We start from the raw sequence: 12629 nt of genomic DNA, 5'->3' as shown, positions 1-12629 counted from the left end.
ATGCATAAGTTGTCCCAAATTATTATAGTCGCAACGTGACCATGGGATTTCCCTATTGTTTTGGACGGACTCTGTCATGGTGTGAGGGAATGGACATCAAGAAGTGACGATGGTTTTGATAATAGCTGAGTTGTTCATATTTGGGGTCTTGGATCGGGGATGAGCCTGTTAGTTACGACGTGACCATGGGTTGGTCACGACGTGAGAGTCGGTTTTCGGTGATGTTAACTGTTGAATTTGACCTTGACCATTGACTTTTGGTATGGATTGATTTTTGATCAAATTTATATTTTTAGAAGGTAAACTAAGTGTTTTCCTTGTGTGGTTTATTAGTGGGTGTATCGCACCCATTCATTGGCGGTGAGAGCTGTTAGTTGTTGACTATGATGGTAAGGTGAGTCTTCTCACTATACTATGTAGGATGCTAGCTATCTTTATGACTCTTGCATTGGTATGCTAGGTTGGGCTCGTTTGTATGTTGGGTTAGGCCTGTTTTTATGTTGGGCTAGGCCCGTTTGTATGCTGGGTTGAGCCCATTTGTATATTGGGTTGGCCCCCTTGTATGAGGCTCGAGACCAATATGTGGGTGGGGTCGATGATATGTATGGTATGTTGTATTTTGGGTAACCCACTAAGCTTTGTGCTTACGGTTTTATGGTTTAAACATTTTCCGGTACTCTCAGTTCCAAAAGGATGAGCCCAACTTGACAGCGCTGCATCCTTTGATGGCTTTTTCCACACTGATTATTATTAATTGTTTTTTAGAACAAATGGTTGTGTGGATTAGATGGTTTAAAATGAAATTTTTATTGGTATTTGGGAGGCTACAAGAATACATTTGGTTAGAATTTAACAAGATAATTACACTTTAGGTTTAATGATTCCTTAAGAATATTTGTTAAATTTTTTATAATATCTATTATGGTTACAAAATAGTAATGGGTAATTGTATGATGCTATTTTGGTTTAGTCAAATAGTTATGGTTAACTGGCTGGTAATATTTTTTTAAGAATATTATTATTGTATTATGATAGAATTTTAGTCAATTATTTATATGTTTAATGTCCAGTAGTTACACCTGTATCACCACAAAATATTTGGCAATGATTCATGATAGGAATGGATTGAAGAATAAATTAAAGATTAATAACACTCACAATTTAGGAACTTTGTTATTTTATAAGAATTGCATTTGTTATTTTTTCGGAATATTGTTATTATTCAGGAGTGTTTTTTTTATATCACAATCATACAATGTAACTATTGATATATTATTAGTTTAAGAATTGATTTTGTTTATTCTTTCATAATGTACTTACTCATTTTGTCTTCTTATTTACGTTTTCTTAAAGAATGTCATAAACTTTCATTCTAATAGAATGTCATTCCGACAAAATAAAATAGGTTATAATCGGTTATGAATAAAATTAAAATTAAATTAATTTAAAAAAAAATCATAATTATCTCTTAAAATCTGAAATTTCCTTTTTTAAATGTAGTTTAATTGACTAAAATACACTTATAATTAAATTTGAATGATAATATGGTACATGATATTTCATTGTAATATCATAGACCCTCAAAATCATAATCATTCAATATTTTAATCAATTGGTCTAAAATTATTCTTACGACCACACACACACACACACACACACATACATATATATATATATATATATATATATATATATATATATATATATATATATATATATAAAAGGTATAAATGCCATTTTATATGGGTCGTATATCAACCACGCAAAAATATGAAACCACAAAAATCATCCTAAGAAAAAAATTAGACACTAAATGTTTGAGGTTTTTTTTTCCGTAAAATATAAGGACCATTATGTGATTTTCTATAAAAAAAAGACTTATCTATTAAACTTATAAATTTAAAAGTTTCCAAATTTATTATTATTATTATTTGATGTACATAATAAACCATTGAAAAAGCTCTATCAGGGATGCTCTAGGATTAGAGAGGTATACCACAATATACCAAGAGGTAAATAATAATATACCAAGAAGAACAAATATACAAATGGAATGGATTCTTAGTTCTTTATTTCGTGGGGATTAATTTTGTAGTCTAACTTTAACTTGTCTTTATGTATAGAAATATAACATCAAAACAGGAGACAATTGGTCGGTTAATAATTATACTAACCTCTTAAAAATAATGATATTAAGGTTTTGTGGTACAATGATAGAAACCTATTAGAGTCGGTTAATCTCCCAAGAACATAGAAGAAGAGACAGATTATTAGGAGCAATTTTCTCGATATTCATTTTCTGCTTCAAAAGTAACTTACATGGAATATAAATATGCTATCTTGTAACATCCCAAAATTGAAGACCAAAAATTTCATTTTTGATATAGCAATTTATAAACCAATTTATAGAAAACATCATCAAGTTATTTCATTTCATAAAAAGCCATAGATCATAAGTCTCAAATCATGTCATCACATAGTAACAAAGTCAGAGTACAAATCCCAAGAATCTCGTATGCAGAAATCGTGTGTGTGATGCGCTGCTATCGTATCGGTTCCTTTCCCTTCGAAGAAGAAGAAGGACCTAAAACAAAAACTGAAACTGTAAGCACAAAGCTTAGTGAGTTCCCCCATCATACCACATACCATACAATAAACATACTGCCAGGCATATCTGGGTACCCGACCTACCCTGCTGAGCATATCTGGGTGTTTAACCTACCCTTGTCAGGCATATCGGGGTGCCCGACCTACCATTTATCAAACATATTTGGGTGCTCGACCTACCCTGTCACGCATATCTGGGTGCCCGACTTACCCTCCAGTTTATTTCAACCGGCTACGGGGACTATTTCACCCCTACCACTAATCACATAATAACAAGCATATCATACTGTTAAACATATTTGGGTGTCCGACCTACCCTGCTGGTATATCTCAACCGAGTCCGGGGACTAGTCCCCTATCTACTACCATCACATAATCACATAGTATACTAGCACGTAAAGCATAACAGATAGTGACATACCAGACAATTATCATAAAGACAATCATATCAACTACGATCACCTACTAGTGGGCTGACCTTGGTGCCTTAGATCTACTTCTACTGGAAGGTAACTCGCCTCGAAAAGCTGAGTGTCGAATATCACAGAAAGTAATCTCCAACAGATGCTCCGATGATTCCGCGACTGTCATTATCATAACAACACTTAGTTAAAATCCATGATATTGCTTGTGCTAAATGACCATTTTACCCCTTGGTCTACTTTGGACCATACCCAAGGCCCAATTCCATCATATCTTTCCCAGCCCACTAATGGCCCTCTAATGACCCAATTTTCCAAATTGGGTCCAACTCCTCAAATAGGCCTTATCACAAGCCCAATAAACCTTAGCCCAAAATAAATAATTTCAAGTGGCCTCATATGGCCCAAAGGCCCAATACTTTAAATCTCAGTCCTAGGCCCAGAAACTATGCTCCATAGTGGGCCATGGGGACCAACTATCCAGTCCCAAACTTCTAAGGCCCAAAAGCCCAAGTTCGTCACTCTACATGCGTACGCACTGCGTACCTGGCACGTAAGCCTAGCATACACTGGCCTTGACCAAAAGCGGGAAGTTAACCCAGTACGTGTGGCGTAGCATGGTGTACGCCTAGTGTATTGGCCAACTTCCTTGGGGCTCCGTTTGTGACTTAATCAATTAAGTCTTCACGTCCAGAATTTAGATCCAGGTCCTTTAGGACCTCCTAATCCATAAAGTCACAAACTTTATGTGCTTACATGCATGGTTGGGGGTCAAAACATGATTTTGGTCCTTAAACAAACTTTATGACCATCAAACACTTGCATGGTTGTGGCTTAACCATCAAGGTCCGATTTTTATGACTCTAAGTGCTTCTATGAGCCCAAAAGGACAGCTCTTATGGTCTGAAACTATCAAGATACAAGAAACCTCAACAATGGAGTCTAAAAGTGACATAAAACACCCTAAAATCAAATCTAAGCATGCAATGATCAAGTTTGAAGCTTGATACCTAAAATAAGTCAGAAATGGTGCTAATATCCTAGATCTACAAGTTCCCTTTGAATCCTTCTCTTCCAAAGCACCAAAACAACACTAAGATGCTCTCAAATGGCTTCCAAATCACAAGACACACAAATATGGGTTAGGGTTTTCGTGGTGGCTGACTAAAGGTGAGAGGGAGGCTGGACCAAAGGCATAAGGTACTTTATATAGGGATCAAACCCTAAAATCTAGGGTTTTAGAACCTGCATGTGTACGTTGCGCGTACTCATGGTAAGCTGGGCGTAGGTGCATGACTTCCGCGTTCTAATCTCTTGAGTACACTGAGAGTACATGGCAAGGTACGCTCCACGTACAACGCTTCCTCAACCCAATTACAAGGAACCAAAGGTCTAAAACCAACCATTAACCTTATATGGATAAGAATAGTACCTTAAAAATCCAGGACGTTACATATCGCCAACCAACTAACAAATGGGGAACTTGCATCCATAATGGAATTGTGGCCTCCTAATTAAATGCAATTACTATTTGACTAATTAAAAGAAAACGTGGCTAAAGAAAATACGCTAATAGGATCGTATCAATACTACACCCTTCAACACCTTGATCATAAGGCACTTATAGAAGCAACATATTCTCATAGTTGAACTGAGAGTATAGGTACAGTAGAAAGTATAACAGACTGTGACATCCAAAAACAACAAGACTTTACTGATAAGCTACTTAATTATGAAAACAAATTTTAAGAGGGTGCATATCTATCACAATAAACTTTGCACCAACATTTTGAGGATTCCCATTCACTCATATATAAATTTTAAATCTGCATGAATGTAAGCACCAATAGCACAAGGAAGAAGATGTCATGTTAGCATTTTACTTTCATTTCTTTTGATTACAACAATTTTAATTACTTTTAAAATCAAAAGTATATTGCAATTTCTTACAATTAGCTGGGGAAGAAAATATCTACAAACATGTTATAATAAATAGTTGAATGAAAGTTCATTTCTATTTCTTGTTTATTATAACATTTTATACACACAATAGACACACACAACATGCACATTAGACACACACACACAACAGAAGCGCATACACACCCACACAACCACAACGTATACACTTACACATGTACCACACAAACATCACAGACACATAAAACAGATATTTACACACAACAAACCCACATCACTAAAGACCGAAAGAGGGGTAAATAGGTCTATAAGAAAGTTTTACCTTCTGATTGGCATTGTCCCGCTAGAGCTGCATTTTATTTTTTTCCTAGGAATCATATGAAGACTATTTTACATCTATATAGTAATCTAGTATAAACTCCATAGTCTACATGATTACATCTAAGCATCCAAAAAAAAAAAGATAAAATTTGGTTTTTTGGTAAATCGTTCATGACAATAAATGTGAACTGTAGTCAAACCAAAAACCCAAAGATTTTAGTTTTTTAGTTAACCAAAATTGGAAACCTTGTTTCACCCGGCAAGGCCTGTGCATGTTAGTTTCTTAGTTTAAAAGTTCAGAAATGTACAACTATTACCTGAATCTAAAGACTAAACTAATTATATGTTTATAATTTCAGTAAAAAGTCAAAGCATGTCTTGGACCAACAAATGTCTAGAGAATACCAAGTTTACCCCTTTTAAGCCTTAGATTTGATTAAAAACCGGAGCGACAAGAAAGAAACAAAATAAGTAAAACAAATCATTAAGAACTCAAACCTGTGATAATTTTAACACCCCTGTTAAGAATCAAACATGTTGGAACTAGAAGTTGTTATAACACAAATGAGTAAAAAACTAAAACAATAATGAAACAAAAAAATTGAACCTTTAACAGAGAAAGACGAAGAGATGGGAAGTTTGGTGGATAATGGCGGCGATTGGTGGTTTAGATCTAGGGTTTGGAGTGAGATTTAGACAGGAAAAGAGGGAGAAGGGCAAGGGGCAATAATGATAATGGTGGTGAGTTGTTTTGTTAGAGAGAGACAGATAGGGGAGAAGGAGGTGGTAGCGGTGGCTTTTAACAGAGAAAATAAAGGAGATAGAGAATGAGGGTGTAGCAATGATGACAATCCAGGGTTTATTAGAGAGATAGAGATGGTGGTGTTGTATGGCCGTTGAGCGATGGTAGTGTACTGGTTGCGATGTTGTCTGATGCGTGGTGGAGCGTGGGGACATGGTGGAGTGTGGGGATGGTGGTGGATGACGTAGTAGAGGTCAGTGACAAAGAAGGCATAGCAGGGGAACAATCGGTGGCGGAGAAGACGGAGAAAGGAGGGAAGGTATGGGTTTAGGGAAAGAGATGATGGAATATTGGGGCAGAGATCGGAGTAATGATAAGAATTACCATTTAAATTGGTCCGTTTATTCTCATTGCATTTTGCATATTATGATTGTATTTTATGCTATTGGAGTTGTACCTCTTAATTTTCAAGAAACATAATATATATATATATATATATATATATATATATATATATATATATATATATATATATATATATATATATATATATTAAAGGTGTAGATCGGCTTTCAAATGTATATAAATACTAAAAAGAAGTAAATATATTTTTAAATACTAAATAAAAGTAAATATACTTTTAAATAAGTTTTTAAATCTATACAAATATTTTCATACGTTTAAAAATATATGTATAAAATATTTTTATACATTTAAAAACATATTAAACATATTATATATATATATATATATATATATATATATATATAATAATCAAAGTAATAGTCGGAACAATTTTTGAAAACTTAAGTGTAATTTTTTTTAATAACTTAAGAGTTTTACTGGTATCAGGTAACCGACATGTTAGGTTATCTAGAAACCGGTTAAATGGGTATAAGTGAACAAATTAAATAAAACATCCGGTTTTACTGGACTTAAAACATCATCATGGGTAAAACCAATATTTTTTTTTTTTGAAAATTTAAAGGCTTTTATGTCGCTTGCACTATAAATTGTCACTAAAACTGTCATTGTGTTTATATATAGGCATTCCGTCAGAAATATGTCGAAGATGGTGAGATGATCAAACTTCAAATTTCATCAGTGATCTGTTGGAAAATTTAAAAGTCAAAAGTCAATTCTTTAGTTCTTTCGTAAATTTGTCGTAATACCGACGGTAATATTCTGTCGATTTTTTTCTATGCTATATTTCCCAAGAATATGCCATCGAAAATTACCTCTTGATATTGTACTAGGTGTGAAACTCGTGTATTACATGGGTTTAGGAAAAAAAATTAATATAAAATTATAAATATTACATATATTTAAAAAAAAAATAAGTTCATATAAATATAAAGAATATAATAAATAAAGTAAGTAATTAAATATATTATGTAAGATATTTGAAAGATTTTAGAGTATTTATTATGAAATTTAATATAATGATCTACTTTACATATATAAATCTCACTTAAATATGGATTTTAAATTTAAAAAAATAAAAATTACAAGAAAATGACAAATGAAAAAAAAAATTAAAAAACTTTTAAAAAATGACATGCGGCAAAATCAATGACAACATGACATTTGACAAAATTGATTTTCATTTATTAGGTTAGATATGAAATTAAAAGTTTCTATGTTGGATATCGAGGCCATTGAGAGTAGTATTTGAATATTTGACTAAATATGTCTACATATATTTATCTAGTATCAGCAGTTTTTGCCTTTGTGAGTTATTAATCAACATTAATTTTTCTAACATAAAACATCTAGTAAATTAGAGAACAAAAATCCATATGAAACAAAAACAAATATTTATAAGAGCTTCATATATCTTAGCCGTCTAAAACGATATATTAAACTAACCTTTGAATATATCCAAGCTTTTCCACAATTTCCCTCTTAGCAAAACGGAATTTTATCCTATAGATCATCTTGTCTAAGCTTATTTAAAAGTGCAGTTATAAGAGCATCTCGTTTCTCTGATCTATTTTCCTCTCTGATCCTTCGTTGTTCTTCCCTCTCTCGCCACCTTCGATCAGACATAATCCTCTCATTCTCCAATGCTTCCATTGTTTGTCTCCATTCCATCTCCTTCATCCTCCTTTCCTCTTCCTTTGCCTCATACGTCTTCATCCATTGCATTTCTATCTGCATTTGTTGCTTCATCAAGTCCTCCAATATTTCCTTCAAATTAATTATTATACTATCAGGATTGCTTTTGGAAGTGGTGGTGTTTGAAATCTTCTTTTTCTTCTTGTTACCACTGATCACCTTATCCACATCACTCTCATCGTTATTGTCATCCTCATCATCTGAAGACAAATGCATCACTGATCTCTTCTTTGATGATCCACCTGCAGCCATGCCTTCTGCTTCCATCCATAGCATCCTTTGCATTCGACCTGTGAAGATCATTTGCAGCTCATTATAGAATGGAAATTGTTGCCTCGTACCTTCTTGTTCCATCATCTCCAAACCCTAAATGTTTCGCATGCCAACAAACCCATCATTAGTTTCTTCCTTTTCAATTCCTTAAGCAACAAGAAAACATAATTGTTTACGAAACTAGACCATAGGAACAAACTAAATCAACCTCAACAAAATTGATGTAATTTCTGATCACTTTAACACGATATAGAATTTGTTTTCTAAGAGACAATTTGAACTACACTATACTACAGATATCGTAGGGTTTTTTTTAATCAACAAAGAAAACTTGTTGGTTTTTCCTTCAATAGAAGTGAGAAACCCCTAGAGATCAATTTCGGTTTTAACCCACAACATTTCATGTATAACAAACATCTCTCGTTAATGGGAAATCTAGTCCAATTCCATGTTCAAGGACTTTGACGTATGACTCTCAATACATTGAATTATATAGAGTTCAATGGATGGTTACATCATCTTTTTATATTTCATATAATAACATATAATTTTTGTTACAATCCATTGAACCCTATAAAATTCAATAAAACATTACAAAATCTAATTCACAATATTTATTTAAAAAATAGAAAACTTTTTTTTTCATTAAAGAGTTCAATACAAAGTTCAATAGTGATTCAACTTCAAAACCCTTGAATAGTAAAATAGCATATCTGATAATGATAGAGTTCCATCTATTAAAAACTAGATCTAGCATATCATTATACTTTTCCATTAAACTCATCATTATAGATTGTAGATCGATGCTCAATCAAGACAAGTATTTATTTTGTCCATGAAACTAATTAAGCCATCAGAACAAAATCGGCACATGTCTTGTCCATTTAAGATTGTTTCTAAGTTCTAACATATCCTGTTGTAACCTAAGACTAGCTAGTATACACATACAACAGAGTTTTCTTTTATGATGATTAATATGATTAAGTTCTTCCTTTTTGTGTATGAATATGAGAAAAACGAAGATTTTGTCTAATTCCACGGTTTGTGACTTTGAATCCCATGCTTATAAATTATGGGATAATCTCATGACATAAGATAGAAGATTCATGAACGTACGTTGCTTTCTCATCTTCACATACTTCCAGAAACAACGAAAAGAGAAGTCTAATTAAAAACACACACCTTATATAATATATACATATCACATACCTTATAACGTGTAACAAGATTCTTCCATTTACATTTGCACTGTTCAGCACTGCGATTATACCCCCTCTCCTTCATCTTTGTAGAGATAACTTCCCATAGAAGCTTATTACGTTTTGTCTCCATGAACGTCGGATCCAGCTCCGCTCTTATCATCAAGAAATCCCTTGTTTCTTGTACGCTCCATTGTGGAAACCTATCACCACCACCGCCGCCGCCACCACTGGGGCCACCGGAATCCACACTTACACTCATATGATGAAGGTGGCTAGGGTCCATATATATATATATATAGATATATATAGATATGCAAAAGGTTTATCTTTAAGATAAAAACTGTGGGTAGTTTGGTAGATGAATTGGGAAGGAAGAAAAAGATCTTTCCTGCGTATGAAAGAGAGAAGAAGAATGAATCGATGGAGAAGTAGAAAGCTTTATACGTGGCTAAAATGGTCAAACAGTATGACCCAATGACCTTTACACTAAAAATACATAATGTTATATAGGAGTAAGAAGTGCATCTTCAACTCTCACATAATTAAAAAAAAAGTTGATGATTGTTTATTTGTTTTAGCATCAACTTTTTTTTTTTCATTTCAATCATACCGAAGAAATTATTATTTATCATAATAAAATAACATACTTTTATTATTTTATGATCTCATTACAAGATAATAATTGTAAGAAAAAATAATCATTATTTAATTTTTATATTAAATATTAAAAAACTTACATGTAAAACCAATTTAGATTTTGGTGTACTATGAATAGGCCTACAAGAGATCTTGGCCGACATTTTTATGCTTTGCCATCTAGTTCAGTTTTTAACTGAAATGTTTGTAGAACTCTGTATCAAAGTAAGTATTGTAAATTTATAAATGAAATTTATTTTTATTTTGTCTAAATTTAAATTATATGGAATAATAAAAATCAAATGAGTGGAAAAGACCTGGACAAAACAAACGCTTCTCATCCTTCTACGCGGAAACTTAAACCAGTACTCTTTCTCTCTCTAAATATTTGTTCACTTCCTTTTCTTTTTATTCTTAATACATACACATTTGTTCACATTACCCTACTCGTCGTCATGCTTACGAATGAATTAAATTAAATAGTACTTTCTAGTTTAATTGTTTTATTATATATATCTACATGTCAAATACTTAAAAACAAACTAATTCAACAAGACACATTAAAAATAACAGCTTTAAGCTTTTTTGTTATTTTTTTTTTCTAATTAATCATGAAAAAATTAGGAATTCGGATTTTGGATAATAACCTATTAATAGAGCTGTAAAACAAATACAAACAAAAAGTTTAGGTTTGTTTGTTTAAGTTTAACCAAATTAACAAACGAATCGTAATTCACAGTCATGTGCATATAAACAAACACAAGTTTGTGATTGTGTTTGTTTGTTTAAAAATTATCATTTTTGTGTTTGTTCATTAGGAAGTTAAACAACAAATAATAAACGAACAAAATGAATAGGAACAAACAAACATAAATGTTCCAATATTTTAGACACTTAAATTCATAGATATAAACTCAAGAATACAGTGGACGCAGATCAACAAAACTCAATAATAAATTTTTTCGAACGATTTCTTTAGTTTATTGGTATTTTTTGTTTAAATAACGAACATTTATAGCTCAATACATATTGATTGAAGGCAAACGGACAAGTGACATTCGACTACCATGAATATTTTGATATGATGTCCACGTATCATTTGAATACACGAGCGATAGTATTTAATAATTTTTGAAATTTTTTTTTTCAACTTTATGACTATAATAAACAAACATGAACATACAAAAATTAATGAATGAGCATAAATAAACAAATACAAACAAACATCCACAGACATAAATAAACAAATGAGATCATTGTTAAAGAATGTCTTATTAACAAAACAAATATACAATCTTGTTCATGTTTATTTGTTTATTAAAGACAATTTTACACATAGTCCATGTGCTTTACAAAAATATACCACAAATGCTTGTGAGGAATTTCTTACATAAATGGTCCTTGAGTTTGAAAACGTTTGAATGAATGGTATTTATGGCTCACTTTGTTTGTTTTGTATTGTTAATGTCATATGTATGATCCTCATGTAAGCATTTGTATATGTTTAAACATGCAAGAACCAAGTATATAATTGATAAGACTTTTGTGCACAGTGATAGAATAAAATGGATTTAGTGTTTTCCAGATTTGTGTCTTGTTTTATAAGTGTTAGGAAGATTTGGATGTAACAACGCAAATTTTTCAAACAAATTTTTCATTTTAAAAGTAAAGTATTTTCATTCAAAACAAGGCATGAATAATTTAAGTGTCATATCAAATACAAATTGTATAAATCCCAAGATCATAAAAGCATCCTTTAGTGTGTATCGATCACGCCGGCGCCTTCCCACGGTCCTCGCTAGTACCTGAAACACATACATAACAACCGTAAGCATAAATGCTTAGTGAGTTTCCCAATATACAACTTACGCACATACGCCTTTCCAGGCCCTGACCTTCCGGTCATCAACACAACGCCTTCCGGCCCATAACATAATCGCCTTCCGGCCCATAACATACATAGCACATATAACAAACAGCTTACCACATATAGCATACATATCACATATCATATCTGACCTTCCGGTCACACAGTCAACCCTTCCGGGTCTAGTATAGTGAGAAAACTCACCTCGTGAATGCCGAAAGCTAGCAAATCCTGAAATCACTCGTGCACAATCCGACGAGCTACAACCTCCCTATAACATCACATATCTCATTAACACTTATATCTTCTAAGTGTGACTATCCCTAAGAAGTCAGACTTAGGTCAACTCTGGTCAACGGTCAACGGTCAACTCGACCGGACTCGGCGAGTACCATGGCGACTCGGCGAGTCTAGACGTCCTCCAACTCTCTGGGATTCCCTATCTACTCGTCGAGTATCCTCCTTGACCCGACGAGTTACTCCTGGAAGAATCGCGGGGCCACCCCGACTCAACTCGCCGA

At 33.0% G+C, this 12629-nt stretch overlaps 1 protein-coding gene across 1 annotated transcript; it reads right to left on the bottom strand.

Annotated features, from left to right (window-relative positions):
• Positions 1 to 7812: 7812 nt before the first annotated feature.
• Positions 7813 to 10068, bottom strand: LOC145073406 (trihelix transcription factor GT-3b-like). Its single transcript, XM_079019952.1, has 2 exons — positions 9613 to 10068; positions 7813 to 8496 (listed from the first exon to the last, which is right to left on the bottom strand). Exons 1-2 carry the CDS (start codon positions 9886 to 9888, stop codon positions 7939 to 7941), a joined length of 834 nt encoding a protein of 277 aa, XP_078876078.1. The 5' UTR covers positions 9889 to 10068; the 3' UTR covers positions 7813 to 7938.
• Between the last annotated feature and the right edge of the window lie 2561 nt (positions 10069 to 12629).

The sequence above is a fragment of the Lactuca serriola genome, chromosome 9 (genome assembly GCF_051521515.1).
Source record: "Lactuca serriola cultivar US96UC23 chromosome 9, Lser_US96UC23_V15, whole genome shotgun sequence".
Taxonomy (NCBI): Eukaryota; Viridiplantae; Streptophyta; class Magnoliopsida; order Asterales; family Asteraceae; genus Lactuca; species Lactuca serriola.
Note: the sequence above shows the minus strand (reverse complement) of the source record. Positions and strands in the feature narration are given on the sequence as shown.